At 44.8% G+C, this 24,178-nt stretch overlaps 1 protein-coding gene across 1 annotated transcript; it reads left to right on the top strand.

The window, feature by feature from the left end:
- The first annotated feature begins 4,835 nt into the window (after positions 1–4,835).
- Positions 4,836–22,372, top strand: LOC116632716 (corticosteroid-binding globulin). Its single transcript, XM_032404647.1, has 5 exons — positions 4,836–4,949; positions 10,493–11,124; positions 16,770–17,040; positions 20,511–20,658; positions 22,009–22,372. The coding sequence occupies exons 2-5, from the start codon at positions 10,512–10,514 to the stop codon at positions 22,192–22,194; spliced, it is 1,218 nt and encodes a 405-aa protein (XP_032260538.1). The 5' UTR covers positions 4,836–4,949; positions 10,493–10,511; the 3' UTR covers positions 22,195–22,372.
- Positions 22,373–24,178: the final 1,806 nt, after the last annotated feature.

Raw genomic sequence — 24,178 nt, 5'->3', positions numbered from 1 at the left:
TGTGCTAGGCTCACGGACGCATCCAGCCTTCGCCGTGTATGATATATATGTATGTGTATTTTCAGAATTCTTTCTCAGTCCATTTTATACACCATGACCCTTTACTCTTAAATACTTCCATGTATATTTTCTAAGAATTGGGGGTACTATTTTTCAGTAAACCTCTCAACTTCAGGAAAGTCACCACTGGTACAACACTTTTCCTCTAACGTCCCGTTCATATTCCAGTCTTGTAGATTGTCTCAATAATGTCCTTCGTAGCACACATTCCCACAGTTAAGGAGGATGCATTGAGGAAGCCATCAGGGATGACTTGCTGGTCTTTCCAGGGTCACCCCAAACCCGGGAGAAGCTTCTTGCTGAAGCCCTCCCAGAATCACCGCCTCCTCCTCTGGAATCACATGGTTACAGCTGCCATGCCTCTTCGATCTCCTCCAAGAGGTAACACATTTCGTCTTTTATGAGACTGACACTTTTAAAGAACACAGTCCCTGTTGTCACTAAATGGCACAGACATACGGGAAAAGATGAATTTGATCCCCACCTCACACTATACACACAAATCAGATCTAGATGGATTGCAGATCTAAATGTGAAAAATAAATCAACCAAAGCTTCTAAAAAGAAAATATGAGAAAATGGGTTTCACAACATCAGGGGAGGCAAAGGTCTCTGAAACAGGACAGAAGCAGCATTGACTGCAGAATAAATAGAAGGATTGGGCTCCGCTGGAACTCTGCACTATGTTCACCAAAAGATTCCATACAGACAGCAAAAAGGCCACAAATTTAGAGAAGGTTTTTCGCAATATATTTATCTCTCTTTCCCGCACTCCTACCAATCAATAAGAAAAAGATAATCTGACGGGAAGTCACTTCTCTTCAATCTTACTTAAACAAGGTACTTCTCAAAAGACAATATCCTTGGCTAAGAGCGAGAAACTATATTATCTTTTTAACCCAGAAAGTTCTAGCTCTTGTATATTTAACAAAAATGTTTAAGCTTATCTGGGACCTCCCACATTTTACTCTAAGCAGTAAGAATAAACCAGACCATACCTTCCACACCTGGAAATCTCATCAGCTACCAGCTCATTTGTAACATTTTCCACACTCATGTTACTGCAGGTGACAGCATTGCTAAACTTTCTCCCTCTGCATAGTTAAGAGTCCTCTTCTTCCTTCCTATAGCCTGGTCCCCACTTTCCATTAAGCTCCTAACAACAACCGCCTCAGGGTCATAGGTGTCCACTAACTGTCATTATAAAATGTTTCCAACTCCCATTTGTCAGCTGACCCCAGAACTGCGGCTTCATTCCCTCCTTGTTATTCAGCACCCCACCCACTCCCAGGTATCTAAATCTGTTCTAGGTACTATGGCTTAATAATAAATTATCTAAAATTTTAATAGCTGGAAACAATCATTTATTATGCTCTTGTATTGTGAGGACAGGAATTCAGACAAGGCATGGCGGGAGTGGCTTGTCTCTCCCCATGACGGCTAGGACCTCGGCTGAATGTTTTTCAGTAAAGGGCAACCACCATAATACCAAAACTAGAATAAACATCTTTTGAACCCATAGGAGAAAATTCAATCTTTTCAATGCAAATAAATAAAAGACACAAAAAGGAAAAAACAGATAGTAAATGGAATATATGAAATAAAATGGTATGTCAGTCCTAATACAACAATAATTAAAGATAAATGTAAATAGGTTAATTTTGCCAATTAAAAGACAGAATGTCATTTTTGGATAATAAAAATAAATTCAACCAAATGTATATGTTAGACACTTTTAAAACAAGAAAACATAGTTTGGAAATGAGAGGATGGACTACATCAGGCAAGTGTGAACCAAAACAAAGTTAGGAAAGCAATCTTCTTAGATAAAGTAGAATTTAAGGCAAAATGTGTCATATGAAACAGAGATAAAAGAAAAATTAGCAATAGAGCAAGAGGATATAATTATCAAAAGTATATCTGCTTTAACAGCCTCAAAGTACCTCAACCAACAACTGATAGAGATAAATGGATGAACAATCGCGATTGGAGATTTTAACATTCTCTGAGAGACGGAAAGGTCAAGCAAATAGAGAATCAGCATAGATGTTGAATAAAAAAATAAGTTCGAGCAATTGTACATATACACATATATATACACATTTATGCGTATTGAACAGAAACTACCCATTATTTTTAAGAAAACACGGAACATTTATAAAAATAAAGCATATATGATTGCAAAAAATCCTCAATAAGCTCCACACATTCAATATCATATACAGGCATGGCTTGTTTTATTGTGCTTCACTTTATCCTGCTTCACAGATATTGTATTTTTTCAAATTAAAGGTTTCTGGCAATGCTGCATCAAAGAAGTCTGTCGGCACCATTTTTCTAACAACATTCGCTCATTTCATATTTCAATGGCACGTTTTGGTAGTTCTTACTATATTTCAAACTTTTTCATTATTATTATATTTGTTATGGTCATCTCTGATCAGTGATTATGACCTGCAGAAAGCTCAGATGATGTTTAGCATTTTTTAGCAATAAAGTATTTTTTAATTAAGGTATATACATTTTTTTAGACATAATGCTATTGGACACTTAATAGACTATGGTATAGTGTAAACATAACTTTTATATACACTGGGAAGCCACAAACCTCATTTGACTCACCTTATTGTGAAATTCACTTTATTTTGGTGGTCTGGAACCAAACCAACAACATCTATTAGGTATGCCTTGTAGATAGTATTTGTTGACCAAAGTGAAGTAAAAGTAAATAACACAAGGGGCGCCTGGGTGGCTCAGTTGGTTAAGCGTCTGCCTTTGGCTCAGGTCATGATCGTGAGGTCCGGGAATCGAGCCTCGTGTTGGGCTTCCTGCTCGGTGGGAGTCTGCTTCTCCTTCTCCCTCTGCCTCTCCCCTGCTCATGCTCTCTCTCTCTCTCAAATAAATAAATAATCTTTTAAAAAAAAAAGTAAATAACAAAAGAGTAGCCTAAGGTTCTAAATACACTAAATGACATATTACTAACTTACCCTGGGGTTAAAAATAAAAGGGAATTAGGGGCGCCTGGGTGGCTCAGATGGTTAAGCATCTGCCTTCGGCTCAGGTCATGATCCCAGGGTCCTGGAATTGAGTCCCGCATCAGGCTCCCTGCTCAGCGGGAAGCCTGCTTCTCCCTCTCCCACTCTCCCTGCTTGTGTTCCCTCTCTCGCTGTGTCTCTCTCTGTCAAATAAATAAATAAAATCTTTAAAAAAAATAAAAAATAAAAGGGAATTAGAAACACATCAAAACATGACAATGATAATAGTCAATATCAAAAATTTATGGGGCATCGCTCAGTCAGAAGTTAGATGAAGACTTTTAACTTTAAATACATTTATATGGAGACTGGAAATGTTAAAAAGTAGGAAAGCTAGCTAAGCATTTAACTCAAGAAAATATAAAAAGAACAACAGATTTAAAAAAACAAGGAGTTTGAAAGGATGGTAAAAAGTAAAAATAAAGGAAGAAATCAATTTAAAAATTGATTTTAAAAAACCGGTAAGGATTAAGAAAACTAAACACTAAAAGCTGATCCTTTGAAAAGATTAAATAACTAGATGGATTTCCCTAACAAGACTCATCAAGGGGGGGTGGGGAAGAGAGGAAGTAAGTAAATAAAATATAGAAACAAAAAAATTACTGATATGACTTAGATTTAAAAATAATAAATTCCTAGACATAAATACCAAAATTGACTTAATAAATAAAAAAACTTTTTTAAAAGACCCATAAGTATTAATAAAACTGAAGTGCCCCCAAAATCTCTAGAACCGGTGCAACTTCTCCTCTTTACTCCTGGAAAGAGCTTCCCTGGAAATAACAATGTTACCAACCAGCAGAGGGCACAGGACCCTGGCTAGCATTTGCAAGGCCAAATATTCTGCACGCTGTGATCAGGCCAATGATAAGCAATCATGCCCAGAGTCCTTTGGGGGACTGATATGAACAGGGAGAAAAAGTGAGTCTCTCAAATAACCAGTTAGAACCAAATAACTTGGAGCTGCAGTGGCCACCTTTGTCCTCAACATACAGGCTAAGGCAGGAAAGCTGAATAAAGAAGAGCTAAGAAAGAATTTTTTTAAAAAGAGACAGAGGGATATGATACCCAACTTGGAACCCCTGGATCCAGCCAAGCCTGAAGCCCTGCCCCCCTTCAGAACTCTCATTCATGAGACCCAATATATATTCTTTTTTTTTGCTTTAAAAAAGTTTGTTGCCTGTCACTTTCAACCAAAAGAGAACTAATAAATAAAAATGCAGAAAAGACAGAAGGTACTAGACTTTCGAGTAGAACGGTCTTGGATTTGAATCTCAAGGGAAGCTCACCTAAGCTCCATGTGACTCAGTTTCCTTATCTAAACAAAAGCGATAAGCACAGCATCTAATTCGTAATGTCTTTGGAAGATTACATGAGATAATCCGTGGGAAGCACTTGGCTGCTTTTCTTCCACGTCTCTTTCCTACCAGACATTAGACTCATCCCCAGCCCGAACTTAGCACCTGGTTGTTCACAGGTGTCCATGCCACTGGGCCAATTAAGGGCACCTGCGGCTTCCGTGACAGGGGCCTCCTGGCAACCACAAGCACTGACGCAACTCCAGCCTCATTTTGATATTAAAAAGAAAACTTCAGGGAACTGAAAGCAGAAGAAAGCTAACTTGCCACACTGCTGTGTTTGTTCAAATATCCTGGAAAAGAAGCCCATTGGTTAATGTCTGGGGGGAGGGGACAACCGAATGGTGAAGTCCACTGGCCCCCCTCTAACCATTAACCAGCAGGGAAGCTGGCCAACAAGATTTAGCGGTGGTGCCCCGCGGGCTTACTGTACACATACCAGGACCCGGGACAGCCGGGCCGAGCCGGTGGTGGCAGCCTGAGCCCTCTGCAGACCGTGAGTAGCAACTGATCGCTGTCCATCCCTCCTGCTCCTACCCAGCCGCTGAAATGAAGCCATGCACATCTTGCTTATTTAATTTGTTAATGGGCATTGAGCATTACAGTAGCCAGCAGTGATCTGGAGCTGGGTAGATGAGCAGTGATATGGGGAGGGTTTTGCAGTCTGTGGGTCACCCATGTGGGTTTGATCTGCCCCGGCCTCCAGCCTTGCAGGGGTTGACACTGAGCCAAGAGCCATTCCCATCTGTCACTGCACCGATGCTCCTAAGCCCAGCCGAGTAACACAAGAGAGTCTGACAGCAGGGCTGAATGGGTACAAGGCAAGGCCCCTGCTGGGGGATGCAGGCAGGGACAGCTGTGCCCTTTGGCACAGTGGACTGTGCGTGCCCTAGGTTCACACACACCTACCTCTTTGCTCACCCACCTGGAGCGAGGATACTGCAAATGCAACAGGACTCCCTGCATGACACCACGTGTTCTAAGGCTTAAATGCAGAGGGCCCGAGACACTACCTGGCCCATGGGGGCATTCGTGAAAATAATGAATGCAGTGGGTGTTTACTTTGAGCCTCACTTCAAAAATGAGAGACAAGGAGGGCATACATGAAATGAAATTCATGAAGAATATCAACACTGCATTGTAGCATTGCTGGGTACTTTTTGGAGACCTATTTTCCTCTCATCGCTCTGCTTTCTATAGAGAAAGGCAGAACGGGATGGCACCGGCTCTGAGGCCAGGCTGCAGGGCTTAGAATCTCAGCTCTGAACAGGTTACTCTGCCTCCCTGGGCCTCAATTTTCTCATCTATAAAGTGGGCCCAGGATGACCCGCTGCACGAGGCCACGTGGGAAAGCACTCATAAGTGCTGTGACTGATGTTTGCGACAATCTGGGGAGGTGGATAGAGTTTTCATCCCTACCTTGGGGGCTTAACACAGAAGGGGATGAGGTGTGAAATCCCAGAGACAACAGGAAGAGGAGGAGAGACCAGAAGAAGTCGTAAGTGGACAAGCCCACCCCGCTCTGGGCTGCACACGGCACCAGGTCCTTGCCCGAGAGGGCTCCCGACATGTGTGGAGGGGACGGGGCTAGCCGGGATTTCACTGCAGTGTGACAGGGCCGTGATGGGGAAGCACAGACTAGCGATTGGCATCTGAAGTCGGGGGTGGGCAATCTTGTGGGAACTGAGCCTTTCACCGGGGGGGGGGGGGGGGGGGGGGGTTGACACTTCCTCCAGGTGGACAGTGTCAGAATTGAGTTACGTTGTAGGATTGTAGTTCATTGCAGAATTGAGTTACATTCTCCACCAGCTGGTGGTGGAGAATTGCTTGGTGTGTGGGAAACCCACATCTCTGGCGTCAGAGTGAAGCGTGGCAATCGTGTGTGAGGAAAGGAGAAACACAGGAGTGTTTTCCGTATTTATACAACCACCTTTTATTTATCCATCCATCCACTGATGGACATTTGGGTTGTTTCCGGTTTTTTGGCTATTGTGAACAATGCAGTCATGAACATTGGAATGTACAAATAACTGCTTGAGTCCCTGTTTCCAATTCTGCTGTGTATTTACTCAGAAGAAGAATCGCTGGATCATATGGTAATTCTATATTTAATTTTTTGAGGAGCTGCCATTCCCTTTTTTTCCACATAGCTGCACCGTTCCCACTAGCAAGGTAGTTTCCAGCCCTTCCACATCTGTGCCAACACCTGTTTTCTGTTTTGCTGTTTGTGGTTTGGTTTGGTTTGGTTTTTGAGACAGCCACGCAAATGGGTATGAATTGTATCTCATTGCGGTTTTTTTTTTTAACATATATTGTATTATTTGTTTCAGAGGTACAGATCTGTGATTCAACAGTATTGCACAATTCACAGCGCTCACCATAGCACATACCCTCCCCAATGTCCATCACCCAGTCACCCCAACCCTCCGACCCCCCACCACTCCAGCAACCCTCAGTTTGTTTCCTGAGATTAAGAATTCCTCATATCAGTGAGGTCATATGATACATGTCTTTCTCTAACTGACTTATTTCGCTCAGCATAACACCCTCCAGTTCCATCCACGTCGGTGCAAATGGCTAAAATTAACAAGTCAGGAAACGACAGATGTTGGCGGGGATGAGGAGAAAGGGGAACTCTCCTACACTGTTGGTGGGAATGCAAGCTGGTGCAGCCACTCTGGAAAACAGTATGGAGGTTCCTCAAAAAGTTGAAAATAGAGCTACCATATGATCCAGCAATTGCACTACTGGGTAATTACCCCAAAGATACAAATGTAGGGATCCGAAGGGGTACGTGCACCCCGATGTTTATAGCAACAATGTTTACGATAGCCAAACTGTGGAAAGAGCCAAGATGTCCATTGACAGTTGAATGGATAAAGAAGATGTGGTATATATATACAATGGAATATTATGCAGCCATCGAAAGGAATGAGATCTTTTGATTTGAGTTTCCCTGATGACTCTAATGTGAGCATCTTTTCATGTGCCTGTTGGCTATCTGGGTATCTTCTTTTGAAGAAATGTCTACTCAACATCTTTGCCCATTCTTTGAGTTGGATTTTTTTTTATTTTTTTATACTTGAGTTTTATGTAATCTGGATATTAATCCTTTATCAGATATGGGATTTGCAAATATTATCTCCCATCTTGTGGGTTACCTCTATTCTATTGACAGTGTCCTTTAGTGATCAAGAGTTCTTAATTTTAAAGAATCCAATGTGTCTAATTTTCTTTTGTTGTTTGTACCTTTAACCTCGTGTCCAAGAAATCATTCTTTTTGATGCTATTATAAATAGCATAACTGTTAATTTACTTTTCAGTTTGTTCATTGTTAGTATATGGAAACAGAACCGATGTGTGTGTGTGTGTGTGTGTGTGTGTGTGCGCTGGTTTTGTAGCCTGCTACTTTGCTTAATTCATTTCTTAGTTCCAGCAGGGTTTTTATGGAATCTTTAGGGTTTTCTACATGTGGCTGTGATGTTGATCAGGTTGCCTATGGACAGAGGTAATTTTACTCCTTCCTTTCGAATTTAGATGCCTTTTATTTCTTTTTCTTGCCTAATTTCTCTGGCTAGGACGGCCAGTGCTGTGTTAAACAGAAGAGGCAAAAGTAAGCATCCTGCCTTGTTCTGAATCTTAGATGAAAAGCTTTCAATTTTTCACCATTACATTAGCTGTGGGCTTTTCACATATTTTTTTTTATATTGAAGTAGTTTCCTTTTAGTCTTAGTTTGTTGAGTGTTTTTATCTTGAAAAGGTGTGTGGAATTATGCCAGATGCCTTTGCTGCATCAAGTGAGATGATCATGGTCTTTTTTTCCTTCAGCCTGTTAATGTAGTATAGCACGTTGGTTGAGTTTTTTATGTACAACCATCCTTGCATTCCAGAAATAAACCCCACTTGGTCATGCTGTATAATCATGCTTTTAATATGCTGATGAGTTCTATTTGCTAGTATTTTGTTGAGGATTTTTGCATCAATGTTCATAAGCAATATTCATCTGTACGTTTCTGTCCTTATAATATCTTTGTCTGGCTTTGGTGTCAGGGCAATGAATGAGTTAGGAAGTGTTCCGTCCACTTTGGTTTTTTTGGAAGGAAGATTCGTGTGAATTCTTTAATGTTTGGTAGAGTTCAACGGTAAAGCCATTTGGTCCAGGGCTTTCTTTGTTGGGTTTTCAATTACTGATTCAATTTTCTTACTACATACAGGTCTATTCAGATTTTCCATTTCTTGTGATTCAGTCTTGGTATGTTTTGCGTTTCCAGAATTTTTTTTCATTTTATCTAGGCTATCCAGTTTGTTGGTGTGTAATTTTTTTCATAATATTTTCTTATAATTATTTTTTTAATTTACTTATTTTTATTTTGGGGGGGAGGGGGAGACAGAGAGAGAGAATCTCAAGCAGACTCCCCACTGAGCACAGAGCCTAATGTGGGGTTCAGTCCCAGGACCCTGAGATCAAAACCTGAACCAAAATCAAGAGTCAGACATTTAACTGACTGAGCCACCCAAGCGCCTCTCTTATAATTCTTTTTATTTCTGTAGAATTGGCAGTAAAGTCCCCATTTTCATTTCTGATTTTAGTAATTTGAGACTTCTCTTTTTTCTTACTCAGTTTAGCTAAAGGTTTGTCAATTTTGTTCATCTTTTTGAAGACCATATTATATTAATTATATATCATTATACTATATTATACTATATCAATTAGATATATTTTGGTTTCATTGATTTTCTGTTTTTCTATTCTCTATTTTATATATCTGTGCTCTAATCTTTATTGTTTCCTTCCTTCTGCTACCCCACTCTCTTTTGATGACTATTTATATGGAATATCTTTTCCCATCCTTCCACTTTCATATTGATGTCTTTGGATCTAAAATGTGTCACTTGTAGTCAGTGTATAGTTGGATCATTTTTTAAATCCATTCTGCCAATCTCTGTCTTTTGATTGGGGAATTTTATCCATTTACATTTAAAGTAATTGCTAATAAAGAAGGACTTCTGCCATTTCCTATTTGTTTTCTATATGCCTTATAGGTTTTTTTTGTCCCTTATTTCCTGCATTACTATCTTCTTTTATGTTCAGTGGATTTTTTTTGTAGTGAAACATTTTAATTCCCTTCTTGCTTCCTTTTGTGCATACTCTATAACTATTTTCTTTCTGGTTACCATGGAAATTACATTTAACATCCTAAAGTTATAACACTGTCATTCAAATTTATGCCAGCTTAAGTTCAATAGCATACAAAAGCCCTGCACCTATGTAGCTCTGTCCCCACATTCTTTCAGTTATTTAAGTCACAAATTCATTGTGTATCCAAAAACAGAGACTAATAATTGCTTTTCATGGATTAGTCTTTCAAATCATATCAGAAATAGAAAGTGGAGTTACCAAGCAAGATTACAATAATACGAGTTTTTCTAATGGCTCATATATTTACCTTTACCAGAGATTTTTATTTCTTCATATAGATTGTATTTACTCTCTAGTGTCCTTTCATTTCAGCCAGAAGGACTCCCTTTAGCATCTCTTGCAGGGGAGGCCTAGTGGTAATAAACTCCCTCTGCTTTTGCTTATCTGGGAATGTCTAGATTTCTCCCTCATTTTTCAAGGATGGTTTTGCCAGATCCAGGATTCCTGGTTGACAGTTTTTTTCTTTCAGTTCTTTGAGTGTATCAACTGGTTGGATATTTAATCTTTCTGGGCCCCCATTTCTGCCTACCTCAAATCATAATAATAATACCCACTTTATTAGTTTGTTGGTGAGGATTAGATGAGAAAATATAGGCAAAACACATAGGTCAGTATTGGGCATCTGTTAGGTACTTGATAAATCATAGCAGGGATAATCATACTTTCAGATGAGGAATTTGAGGCCCAGAGTCCTGACTTGTCCCAGGTCACACAGCCAATGTGGAGGAAGGAACTGAGGCTTGAATGGGGTCCTCCATGGGGTCTTCTGCCTACCATTTCACCATGCCCCACTGCCTTGGAGGCCCTACATTATCTAATGAGAATTCCTGATTTTGCAGGTCCCGACCATCCTGGACAATGCTGCTTGCCCTAAGCACCTATTTCCTCTGGCTTTTCACCAGTGACCTCTGGGCCGTTCAGGCTAAGGACCCAGATACTGACGTGAGCACAAGGAGCCTTCACCGGGACTTGGCTCCAAAGAACGTTGACTTTGCCTTTACCCTGTATAGGCATCTAGTGGCTTCAGCTCCTGGCAAGGATGTCTTCATCTCCCCTGTGAGCATCTCCATGGCCTTAGCTATACTGTCTCTGGGTGCCTGTGGCCACACACGGGTCCAGCTTCTCCAAGGCCTGGGCTTCAACCTCACCAAGATGCCTGAAGCTGAGATCCACCAGGGCTTTCGGCACCTCCGCCACCTCTTCAAGAAGGAGTCAGAAACCATGTTGGAAATGGCTATGGGTAATGCCTTGTTCCTTGACCGCAGCCTGGAGCTTCTGGAGTCATTCTCAGCAAACACCAAGCACTATTATGAGTTGGAGGCCTTGGCTGCAGATTTCAAGGATGGGGCTGGAGCCAGCAGACAAATCAATGAGTATATCAAAAATAAGACACAAGGGAAAATTGTGGACTTTCTATCAAAGCTGGATAGTTCAGCCATGCTCATCCTGGTCAACTACATCTTCTTCAAAGGTACCCCCCTACACCCCATTACCAAGAATAGTAAGAGCCATCAAAACCCAGGGTGCATTCTTGGGCAAAGCCTTTGATGTTACAAAGCACATTTTCATCTGTGAATCTCCATCTTCACCATAATCCTACTAGGAAGGTACACTACATCATCTTACAAGTGATCAAAATGACACCCCAAAGAATTGAGCAACTTGCCCAGGCTCTTGTAGGTTCTTTTGAGGCTCAAACATGTAATCATGAACAGACTGGCTGCCGCATGGTCTACAAATATTGGCCAAGTGCTGGCTGTGAGTCAGGCACTGGGCCAGGGGCTGGAAGCACAGCCTAGAACCAGATAGACACAGCCCTGCCCCCCAGGAACTCCCCCCAGATGGCCCCTATGCCACACACTTCCCCAGCACTCACAGCCAGCTCTGACCAAGTCCCATCTTAGTCAAACTTCAGCCTGTCCTCACCAATTCAGAGCAGGGTCTTCCAAAGATCTTTTTCATAAAAATCACCATGGCAACTTGTTAAAATTATAGATTCCAGAGCCCATGCCAGACCTACTGAAGCAAAGCTTCTGCAAGAAAGTCCTAGAATTTGTATTTTTAACAAGCACTCCCCCATCATTGTTATGAACAGACAATTTGGAGATACATTGTCCTTGAGAAGAAATCTACACTCCTTAGTTTATAGCACTGGTTCTGTACCCAGGGTTATCTTCACCCCCTTCTACTCTCTGGGACACTTGGCAATGTCTAGAGATATTTTGGGTTGTCACAATTGAGGGTGGGGTGGGGTGTGTTCCTGGCATCTAGTAAGTAGAGACTAAGGAGGCTGCCAAACAGGACAGCCCCCACAATGATATCTGCTCCAGAATGGCTATCATCCAAGGCTGAGAAACCCTGGCCTAGAGTCATCTGCTTCTCTGTCCTTTCCAGCCTCATGTCTCAACATTTTCCCTCCTCCAAGTTCCCAACACACAGCACACTCACACACACACACACACACACACACACACACACACTCACTCACAATGTCCAACTACACTGAATTCCTTCTAGGTCCTTGAGCATGACTATCCTCGGGGAAGCCTGAATTAGTTCCCCATGGCTGCTATAACAAATTCACACAAACATGGTGGCTTAAAACAATTCAGATTTATTATCTTACAATTCTGGAGGTTAGAAGTCCAAAATGGGTCACGCTGGGTTAAAGTCAAAGTGTTGGCAGGGTGTGTTCCTTCCAGAGGCTCTAAGGGAGAACCCGTTCCTTGCCTTTCCCAGCTTCTAGAAGCCACCTGTGTTCCTTGGCTTGTGGCCCTTTCCTTCTTAAAGCCAGTGATCACATCCCCATGACCTTTCTTCTGACTGCCCCTCCTGTTTTCCTCTTCCACTTTTAAGGAAACTCTTGTGATGACACGGGAACCCACCTGGATAATCCGGAATAATCTCATCTCCAGGTCACTTGTTTAGCAACCTTAATGTCCTCTTGCCATGTAACATAACATATTCACAGGTTCTGTGAATTGGGCAATGGACATATTTAGGGAGCCATTCTGCCTGCCACAAAACCCGTACTCTTTCTGTCCCCTGAGCCCTCCCTCAACTAGTCTGTGCCTAAAACCTCTTCCCACTCTTCAAATCTTGGCTTTAAAGTTACGTCCTCCATGAAGCCTCCCCTGATTCTCTCAGGGAAATCCTTGCTTCTCATATGTACCTGCTGCAGTCTTCCCACACCTCATTTTAACAACCTTGTAACCCTAGACCAAAGTGGTTCGGTTTCAGTTAAACAGTCACAGTCAAAGAAGTGCAAGTGAAAGAGAAAAAAAAAAAGTCATGACATTTAACATGTATCTCTCAGCAACATTAAAGCTCATCCAGATCAAAATCTCCAGAAAGAATCCCCACACACCCTTTTTCTTCTCCCCAGCTTCTACTCAGGGCCTCCCATTAGCCAACTGCACCCCCCCTAGCTCTTTGTTACCTGGACAGACTTACCATCTTGGTGAGCCCCCCTCCTGCCATCATCCTCTTCACAAGTCTGGGAATCCACCTGGCAGTGGCCTCCCTCCTTGGAGGGTGTGAGGCTGACCAGGCAAAAACAGCATTTTTTCCCTCCACCTTCACTGAGACATAATTGACTTATAACATTGCATGAGTTTAAGAGGTACAGCGTGATGATTTGATATATATGTATATTGCAAAATGATTACCAAAATAAGGTGAGTTAACACATAGTTACCTTTGTGTGTGTGTGGTGAGAATTCATTAGCTGTGCTCTCCTAGCGACTTTCAAGGATAGAACACAGTGTTGCTAACTGAAGTTACCATGCTGTACGTTAGATCCCCACAACTAATTCATCTTATAACTGAAGTTTGTAACTTTTGACCACTTCACCCATTTCTCCCAACCTCCTGATCCTGACAAACCATCATTCTACTCTGTTTTTATGAGTTCTAGATTTTAGATTCTACATGCGAGATTGTACAGTATCTGTCTTTCTCTGTCTGACTCATTGCACTTAGGATAATGCCTTCAAGGTTCATCCATATTGTCCAAAGCGCAGGTTTTCCTTCTTGTTTATGGTTGAATAATATTCCATCGTGCTTGCACATGCACACACCACATTTTCTTTATCCATCCATCCATAATTGGACACTCAAGTTGCTTCCACATCTTGGTTATTGTTAATAATGGACAGAGGAGTACAGTTACCTCTTTGAGACCGTGAGTGCATTTCCTTCTGATATATTGCCAAGAGTGGGATTGTTGGATCATATGGAATTTCTATTTTTAATTTTTTGAGGAACTGCACACATTAAGTTGCCTGCACTAATTTACATTCCCACCAACAGTGCAGGAGAGCCCCTTCTCTCCACATCCTTGCCAACACTTACTACCTCTTATCTTTTTGATACTAGCCATCACATAGGTGTGAGGTGATAAATTACTGTGGTTTTGATTTCCCTGATGACTAATGATGTTGAGCACCTTTTCATGCACCTTTTGGCCATTTGTATGTCTTCTTTGAAAAAAAAAAAAAAGTCTGTTCAAGTTCTCAGCCCATTTTTTAATTGAATTACTTGGGGGTTTTTTTGCTATTGAGTTATATGAGCTCCTTATGTATTTTGGATATTAACCCAATATACAGTCTGCAAATATCTTCTCCCATTCTATAGGTTGCCTTTCATTTTGTTGATTGTGTCTTTTGCTGTGTAGAAGCTTTTGAGTTTGATGCGTCCCTCTTGTTTATTTCTCTTTTTGTTGCTTATGCTTCTGGAGTCACATCCAAAAAATCATCACCAAAGCCAATGTCAAAGAGCTTCTTTTTCCCTATGCTTTCTTCTAGGAGCTTTATGGTTTCAGATCTTATGTTTAAGTCTTTAATCCACTTTGAGTTAACTTTTGCAAGTGGTGTAAGGTAAGGGTCCAGTTTCATTCTTTTGCATGAATATCCAGTTTTCTTAACACCATTTATTAAAGAGACTTTTTCCCATTCAGTAGTTTTGGCTCCCTTGTCAAATATTAGTTGACCATATGTGCAAGGTTTATTTCTCAACTTTCAATGCTGCTCCATTGGTCTCTGTGTCTGTTTTTATGCCATACTCTCTTGATTACTATAGCTTTATAATATAGTTTGAAATCGGGAAGCATGATGCCTCTAGCTTTGTTCTTTCTCAAGATTGCTTTGGCTGCATTTTTTTCCATACAAAAGGCAGCATTCTTTACACTTACATGAGAGGGTCAAGGAGTCTGAGAATGTTTGCCCAGAAATGTTTCTGGGTGACAGGGCTGTGTGCTGCCTTATACACAGATTTTCTGGGACACAGAAAAACTAATTGGCAAGCCCCTCTTTAAGCTGGGGATACCCTGTCATATTTCCAGCAAGCCAGCATAATAAATAGCAATGAATGGTGACACAGCTAACATCACTAAGCTTAGGACACGTAAAGTGTCCCTGGCATGTTTCTTCCTTACTTAGTGAACTATCTTAACAGTCTTTCTATTTTTTTGGGGAGGGGGGGGTGGTTTTCTACAGGACTCATCCTTGCTCTCTCCAATTTGCCCCCATAAATTCTTAAGTTTCCCTACCACGAGTTCTCCTGGCCTGAGAATTTTCAAGAAGAAATCCCTTAAAGTAGAGGTTAGATCCCATTGTGTATTTTGTTTTGTGCAAACTGGATATGTTATGTTTGCTTCTAGAAAAGAAATACTCAGGAGAAAGCAACCAGCAAACTTTGAAGGATGAAAAACCTAACACTGAAAAATAGTCACTTTTTTTTTTTTTTTTTTGCTGTGAATTGGACAAGTTAGCCACAAAACACCGCTGCCTTCAGTCCAGGGGAACCCAGGCCTCCTCTGGAGGATGGTTTGAGAACCTTCCAATGATCTCACCTGCTGTGAGACAGCCAGAGTGTGACATCACACTCAGTCATCTGGGATGGAGCAGGCACGGCTTCGGGGTCTCCAGGCTCCGCATCCGCAGCCCTTTCCCTCCATCCTCCCGCCTCTCCCTACTGCCTCCCTTAGGAGCCCTTACGGGAGGTGGGGGAGTTGAGGCTGGCTCAGAACAAGAGTTCTGGCCTCGGGGTCCATAGATCCTGCAGGCAGTGGGGATGGAGAAGGGTCTGCCTGGAGCTCTGTGCCAACCACCCTCAGGCAGCCTCAGTTGGGAAACAGAGACTTCACAAGGGATCCCAGGCTTAAGGTCAAAACAGCCAAGACACCCGGGGACCCCTGGACGCAAGGTCCTCAGTCACCTTGAGACCTGAGGAGTTAACCTAGAGAATCGGAGGCCCTGGTGAGATCAACCCATGTCTTCAAACATCCAAAATTCTGTCATGTGTGAGAGGACTCGCAGTTGCTTGGAATAAGCCCAGAGGAGCCGAAGAGGCTCAGCAGATGAGCCTCATGATCAGTTAGGCTTTGGCTCTAAGAAACAATTTTCCTCCCATGAGAGCTGACCAGTAGTGAAAGCCTGGTCTGTGAAGGTAGTGAGCTCTCTATCACCAGGCAGGCAAAGAGGCTGTGTGATGTCATCGTGGAGCATGGGGGAAAGATTCAAGTCCAGTTGTGGGTGGGACCATGTGACCTTGAAGGCATCTTCTCATCCTGACTTTGCCTCCAGGAAATGTGGTGTGGCCCTCGGGGCCACACAGGACGTCAGGAGCCTCCCTCAGGGGAGTGAACACAATCCACTGGGCAGCCATGCCGCCTGCTAGACTTCTGTGGCCAGAAGTCAAGACGTGGGCATGGAATGGGTTGTCCGTTTCTCCAAACCTCCCCCACCCCGATCTTGAATTTGCAGCCCAAGTTCCATTCAGCACCATTTCCAGAGCCCTCCTGTCCAGGGGGTAAGGCAAAGTCTGGTTTACTGAATTCTACCCCCAAATCCAAGGGCATTCTCCTTTGTCTCCCTCCTTCTGTTTTAGAGGCTCAGAAACTGAGTTAATCCTCAATCCAGTTCAAGAAGTGGAAGACAGAACAGGCTTTAAACTGCTGGGCATTTCACAACTTCCCAGAGAATTCTAGCCACTCTGTGGGGACCTTCCAGGGAGCTGCCACCATGACACCTGCTTAGCGCTCTGCTGCCCCCAAACTGTGTTTTCCTCCGGCTCTCACAGGCCTGTCTCCCGCCTCCCCCTTCCCTCCCTTCCCAGGCGCATGGGAACACCCCTTCAACCCCGAGAGCACCAGGGAGGAGAACTTCTACGTGAACAAGACCACCGTGGTAAGAGTGCCCATGATGTTCCAGTCGAGCACCATCAAGTACCTTCACGACCGGGTGCTCCCCTGCCAGGTGGTCCAGCTGGAGTACATAGGCAATGGGACTGTCTTCTTCGTCCTCCCAGATGAGGGGAAGATGGACATGGTCATCGCCGCGCTGAGCAGGGACACCATTCAGAGGTGGTCTGAGTCCATGATCACGGGGTAAGTCCTTGTCCTTCTCCCCCTACACTCACGCTGCAGGGCTCATTGTTTTCTTCTGCTGGGTCCCCAAAGGCCTGAGGCTCTCTGACCAAGAAGTCAGCCCTGTTTATCTCTGTCCACTGACACTGAGATACTTTAGGGCATTCCACAAAACGAGGTCCGTTTGTGCCTCGGAAACAGCACAAAACCTATGAATGGTTCTTAAGTCACTCAGGGATGTAGCTCTTCTTCAAGCAATCAGTCCATCAGTAAATAAGTAAGAAAGGAAAAACATAAGTAGGTAATAAGTGAGTAAGGGAAAGAGAGTGAGCGGTGTATATGCAGATGACCTGGAGGTCGGGAGGAGAACCAGCCCATGAATGCCTGACCACAGGCCCACGCTGGGGGCGGGCTCCGAGAGCACACGCAGGGAGGACGGGCTGAGCATGTGAGCTAGGCATGAATGATGAATGAATGAATGATGGAACTCATTGCTCCCAGGCACCTCTGAGCTAGACAGCAATCAAAATTATGGTCAAGCACGTGCGCAGCCCCAGCCTGCACCGTGGGGGGAGGGGGGGGAGATGTTCATGAACGTGATCCTCACTCTTGTGAGATTGAAGTGCTGTCTGTGCCCAAGCAATCAGAGCAGTGCCAGCAGGGTGGGGCCTGGTGGTGGATGGGGTGGTGCAGACCCAAAGGGCAGAGGGGACGCAGGAGGGGACGCAGGAGGGGAAGTGGGCGCTTGGATCTGGAGTGGCTCAGGAAGGCTTCCAGAGCAGGTGCCATTTCTTTCCTCCCTCTTTCCTTCCCTCCTTACCTCCCTCCTTCCTTCCTTCCTTCCTTCCCTCCTTCCTTCCTTCCTTCCTTCCTTCTTTCCCCCTTCCTTCGTTCCTTCGTTCCTTCCTTCCTTCCTTCTTTCCTTCCACCCTCCATCCCCTCCTCCCTCCCCTTGCTCCCTTTCCTTCCTTCCCTCCTTCCTCCCTTCCCTCCTTCCTTCCTCCCCCTTCCCTGCCTTCCTCCTTCCTTCCTTCCTTCCTCCCACCTCCCTCCCCTCCTCCCTCCCTCCCCTTGCTCCCTTTCCTTCCTTCCCTCCCTCCTTCAGACACAAATGGAACCACCCGCTGTGTACCCCACGCCAGGCTAAACAGAAAGGATAGAAGGTGACTAGGACCAACTATAGACTTCAGACACGTGCGCTCTAGAGCCGAGAAACAGCTTCCGGTGGAGTTCAAGGTGTACAATGGCGTCAGCTGTGTCAGGGGCAGGAGAGGAAAGGTGGGGGGAGGTGGGAGCGCCCGGCTGCCCCCGGGGACCGGGGAGGGGCTGCAGAGCAGATTGCTGTCCATCTGGACTGTGTATTAAACATGAGTGGAAGTTCAGCCAGTGGAAGGGGCTCCAAGAGCGAGCATGGAGGAGGAAAGGGCACAGCCAAGTCCGGGGGCCGCGCCCAGGGCACCAGCTGCAAAGGAGACAAAGTCTACTTGAATGAAATGTGTAATCCAAGAGCTTTGCAGGCAGAAAATCTAGAAAGAAGCTCTATTTTTTATATATATATATATATATATATATATATATATATATATATATGTTTTTATGTTTTATGGTTTCGAGTTATTTTTATTTTGAGCTGTAGCCTCAGAGTGCTGCTCAGTGCTGGAGCTTTTGGAAATGTTAGTCCAGTTCTGTGATCGGACATGGGAGTTTGACCTCAGTCCTGCAGGGAAGAGCTGCGGGGTCTGCTCTGTGTTTCCGAGAAATCCCCTATAGGGACATGGGGACCCAGAGATGTTCTCAGAGTCCTGGACCCATCCCACCTGACCTTGGGTATGGGGGTGGGGGTGAGCCTGTGTTTGGGCGACCTGAGGGGTCCCATGGCTGGCTGCTCACCATTTCAATTACGCCCTTCTCCCTCCCCTTCCAAGGGAGCCCATAATTCAGGAACAGGGTCTCCAGGTGGTTATTGCCACCGTGGGTCAAGCCAATTCTGGCTCCTAGGCTGTGAAAAATGAGAAGGATAATCTTTCTTTTTACACCAAAAATAATCTTTTCACTAAAACACTTTAGCTTAAAAAAAATCAATAACACATGCCATTTTCTTCTAGATTTTTTTAAAATAAACATCCAAGGCAGACTCTTGCGCCTTTAGGTGTCATATATGATTGGGCATGAATTCTCTACTCTATCCAAATGATGTCCCCCAGCCCCAGAAGGCAAACCCTATGGTTCCTCACCTCCAGACTTGTGTCACCCCTTCTCCCGCCTCACCCCTCCCAGGATCACCCCCCTCTCACTGGAGTGCCATCCCTCAGGGTCCAGCTACTGCCCACCTCCTATGGAAGCCTCCTTGCCCCCACACAGAGCTCACAGGCACCCTCCCTCCCTCACTCACTCCCTCTCCCTCTTCCCTCCCTCCTTCTCCTTCCTCCCTCTCCTCCTCCCTCCCTCCTTCCTTCCTTCCCTCTCCCTCCTCCCTCCCTCCTTCCTTCCCTCTCCTCCTTCCTTCCTTCCTTCTTTCCTTCCTGCTTCCCTCCCTCTCCCTCCTCTCTCCTTCCTTCCTTTCTTCTTTCCTTCCTGCCTCCCTCCCTCTCCCTCCTCTCTCCTTCCTTCCTTCCTTCCTCCCTCCCTCCCTCTCCCTCCTCCCTCCCTCCCTCTCCCTCCCTCTCCCTCCTCTCTCCTTCCTTCCTTCCTTCCTTCCTTCATTCCTTCCTTCCTCTCTTCCTCCCTCCCTCCCTCCCCCTCCTCCCTCCCTCCCTCTCCCTCCTCCCATGAGGCAAGGGGGCTTTGAAGCAACTAGTCATGGCCTCTCCACAATTCTGCTGCTTCCCAGTGGTCTGACTTTGGGGAAGTTCCTCAGCTCCCCTTGAGTTTAATTCTCTCCATCTGGACATTGAAAATGTTGGCTCCAGCTTCCTAAGGCCGCATGCGCATGCATGCATTAGATGCGATGCTGAAGCTAAAGGACACCCAGCAGGTGTTTGGTAGAGGCCAGTCTCCCTGACTGCCAGTTGTTCTTCCCCATCTAGAGAAGTGCCCTGCTTTGCTATGTCAATGAGGAGAGGGACAAGCACAGAGAGGGACAGGACTTGGTTAAAGCCACACAGCATTAGTGGTAGGGCTGGGGCCGGGACGCTGCTCCCAGCCGGGTGCTCCCTCCACTCCTTGGCTTCTGCCTAGGGGTGCTTGGGGGACCACAGGGACTTCTTTAGGGACCCTTTTCTTCAGTGGCCAGTGGCCCAGCTATACCACAGGTGGAATTGGCTCAAAGAAAGAGCTGAGAAAAGATTTAGCCATTCAGAGGCCCAGAGAGGAAGCTGCTTGTGTGATGGAAGGAGAGGCAAATCCTGCCTCTCGTTCTGTCCCTTCCCCTTTTCCGCAAAGGTCGTGTCCGGCTGGGAGGAAGGGTCTGGAGGGATCACAGGGGAAACAGAAGTCGGCTGGCCGGGCCCAGCCCTAGGAAAGTCTAACCCCGTCTGCTTACCCCTGAGCAGCCAGGTAAACCTGTACATCCCAAAGGTGGCCATCTCCGGAGCCTATGACCTCAGCGCCATCCTGGGGGACATGGGCATTGCAGACTTGCTCGACAAGGGGGCAGATTTCTCCGGCATCACCCAAGAGGCCCAGCTGAAGTTGTCAAAGGTAAGTGTCCCTAGAGTCCATCTTTTCCCCAAAAATTCACAGTATGAATAATAATAAGGAATGCAGGGCCCCTTCATGAATAGGTCTCTAAGCCCCAGGTTGAGAGCCCCGGGTCTTCTCCACTCTTACTACAGGGTAAAGGGAGGCTCAGTGGGAAAATGTGACGTTCCCACAGTGACGACACGGGAGCTAGGGACAAGGGTGGGCCCCCCACCAAAATGGATCTGGGAAAATGGGAAACGTCCGAACGCAGTGCCATCAGACAGTCTACCCACTACATTCTTTCCCTTCATTCTTTAACTTTATGCTCTATGGGTCCCTCAGTCATTCTGAACATACTTATTGGACGCCCACTCCGTGCCCTGAACTGCTGGGCACTGGGAATGCCTGCATTACTGAGACGTGGCGGGATCTCACGGTCGGGTGGGTGACCAAGCCAGAGGGGACAGGAGACAGCTGAGGTGGCAGCAGCCCCTCCCTCAAGCACACAGACTCGGACCATCGTGGCGCCTGGCACCCAGTATGCGCTCCATAAAAGCTTGCTGTGCCAAGGATTGAGTCAAACAGCCATGTCCTTATAAGGGGAGCATTATTTCTCAAAGGAGGAGCCTCTGGCTTGAACCACGTACTCACCAGGGCCACAGAGCGGGTAAATGACAGCCGGACATTTGGCTTGGGGTCTACTCGACTCAAAACCTCATTTCCCAAGACAAACCGCGGGGCTTCCCAGCCCAGCTCAGCTTCTTCCTGCACCTGTTGACAGAGCTTCTCAGAGCCTCCGGCTCCTCGCTCTCTGGTCAAGGAGAGCCCCTGCCCCAGAGGATGTTGATAATTAGCCAGTTCAGATCCACTGAAGGCGTTTGATAGAAGCTATGCAAGCGTTTTGCCAATTTCAGAATTCCTCCTAATTTTGATCACAGCAAGAGACAGTTCAGCAGCCCCTTTCCATTCTGAGTAGGCACAAGCACTTTGCAGAAATGGGCCCCTAGTGTTTGGCTAGCAGGGTGCAAAAAGGAGTGAGGTCTGCCTCGCCCAGGACCCAGTAAAGAGTGCCTGATGTGGACATTGAAGTCCAGTGAGTACCGTGGGACCCCTGATCTCCCTGTCTGGGCTCCATCTGCCCTCTTTCTAGGGAAGAGGTCTAGGTGTGAGCTGCGTTCTGGAGGTGGACACACCTTGGCTCCTGTCCTGGGGCTGCCACTTAGATGAGGAGCCAGCAAGTGACCCTCTCTGAGCCTCAGCTTTGCCACCCATAAAACTAGGGGTGGGAGGGATAGAAGCGATGAGGCGTGGCAAGCTCCCAACACACAGCAGGTGCTCAACCTCCACCTTCGGCCCCGTACCCAACAGGTGGTCCATAAGGTTGTGCTGCAACTCGATGAGAAGAGCTTCAAGGCAGCCGAATTCCCCATGGTCATGCTAGACATGGCTTCTGAGCCTCTCACCTTCCACTTCAACCGGCCCTTCATTATCATGATCTTCGACCACTTCACATGGAGCAGCCTTTTCCTGGGCAAGGTTGTGAATCCGACCTAAGGGCGCGGCCCCCAGGAGCCACAGCCCCAGCTGACCTGCACACGAGGGAGCCCACAGAAACACTCTGGGAGGTGGGAGGTCCCCCCCCCCGCCCTGTCTTCTCCAGGTTCTTCTGTCCAAATAAATCACCATCACTACAACTGCTGGTAGGTGTGGTTGAAGGGACAAAGTGGGACCAGTGACAGACTCGGAATGATAGCATGCGATCTTGCACCCCTGTAATTTCCTGGTGTTGATCATCGTGCTGTGGTTATGTAATATGTGGAAGCTGGGGGAAGGATATATAGAAACACTATTGTTTTTGTAAATGTTTGTAAGTTTGAAATTATTTCTAGAAAAGGAGGAAATCATGCAACCCCAAACACGACAGAAAGACATCTTAAGTGCTAGGGGAAATGTGACATCTTCAAAAAAGAAAGAGGAAGAAACAAAGCAATCCTTCAAAAATGAAGGCAAAATAAAGGTGGTTTTTTGTTCCAGACAAACAAAAGCTGGGAAAGTTTGTCACCTTCCCTAAAGAAAAGTTTTAAGTAGTTCTTCAGGCTGAAACAAGATGATGCTCAGTGGAAATTTAGACCTACGCAAAAGAATGAAGAGTACTGGAAAGGGCAAATATGCGAGCAAATAGAAAGCATTGTTTAAAATATCTTTAAAATATAATTAACTGTCTAAAGCAAAAATAGTGATCAGTTTGTTTCTTCAAGCTCCAGCGCTCCCTTTATCCACTGCTCTGCAAAAACTGGATCTGGACATGATGTTAAGCTTTGTCGGTAGAGGGCGATAGAGACACATTGCCAGAGGAAGAGGCTTCCCCCTCCTGCTTTGGGGCAAAAAGCATTAAATGAGATAAAGAAGAATTAGATGATAGATAGATGATAGATGATAGATAGATAGATGATAGACAGATGATGATAGATAGATGATAGATATAGATAGATGATAGATATAGATGATGATAGATAGATGATAGATAGATGATAGATGATAGATAGATGATAGCTGGACTGATGATTGATGATAGATGACGGATAGAGGAGCGTATGTCTTGAGAAGTAAGAATTAAAGTACACTTCCCTAAAAATGCCTATTTATACCTTCCATATATAGAAGGTATATATAGACCTGAATCCTAAAACCATCATCTTACTTAATAAGAAAACACTAAATGCGTTCCCACTAAGGTCAAGAGTAAGACAGGGCTGTGTTATATCCACCACCATTTCACATTGTCCTGGGGGCATTAGGCCACGGAGTTAGACAAGAGAAAGCAGAGGGATGGAATGGGGAAAAATGAAGTACAACACTCCTTGCAATCCACCTGCAGAACCCTAGCAAATTAGTGCTAAAACAAACTCATGTAACAAAAGAATTCAGCAAGCCGTCAGACTATAGCATCAACATGCAAAAACATGAGCCTTCACATACACAAATCACAACCAGTTAAATAACGGAGGAGAAAACCCAGGTGCAACCAAAAAAAAAAAAAACTACTTAGAAATAAACAAGAAATATGCAGAATCTGCATTGAGAAAATTATGACACGACTCCTTAAAGATGCAAAATCAGACTTGAACAAATGGAAAGGTACTCCTTACATAAGATGCCTCAGTATCACCTGGATATCTGTCTTCTCTGGTTCATTTAACAATTCGATGGTATTCCAATAAAAATAGTAGCAAATATTTTTTTTCTCTGGAGACAGACAAGAGGATCCTGAAGTCCAGATAGAAAGATAAAGATAAAGAGCCAGGAAAACACTGACAAGGAAAAGATACGGGTGAGGGTGGGGAGGATAGGGGACCAGCCTGAGCAGATACTAAAGCAAACCACACAGATGCTCTAATTAATTCTGTGGCGCTGGAACATAAATCTGGGGTCAGCCCAGTGACACAGGTTTGGGAGACTGGAAATAGACACCAGTACACGTGGAAATTTAATATTCGAAAAAGAAAGACTTTTAAATAAATGGTATTGGGACAACTGG

This window comes from Phoca vitulina, unplaced genomic scaffold (genome assembly GCF_004348235.1).
Source record: "Phoca vitulina isolate PV1807 unplaced genomic scaffold, GSC_HSeal_1.0 scaffold7, whole genome shotgun sequence".
NCBI lineage: Eukaryota > Metazoa > Chordata > Mammalia > Carnivora > Phocidae > Phoca > Phoca vitulina.
The sequence above is the reverse complement of the archived record's forward strand: the minus strand, read 5'-3'. Positions and strand labels throughout refer to the sequence as shown.

What these genes read in the sequence shown, in the direction of transcription:
- LOC116632716 (XM_032404647.1), top strand. Translation starts at nt 10,512, where the DNA reads ATGCTGCTTGCCCTAAGCACCTATTTCCTCTGGCTTTTCACCAGTGAC. An exon ending in CAACTACATCTTCTTCAAAG is followed by an intron (nt 11,125 to 16,769) that starts GTACCCCCCTAC and finishes CTCCCTTCCCAG; the next exon opens with GCGCATGGGAACACCCCTTC. An exon ending in CCCAGCTGAAGTTGTCAAAG is followed by an intron (nt 20,659 to 22,008) that starts GTAAGTGTCCCT and finishes CGTACCCAACAG; the next exon opens with GTGGTCCATAAGGTTGTGCT.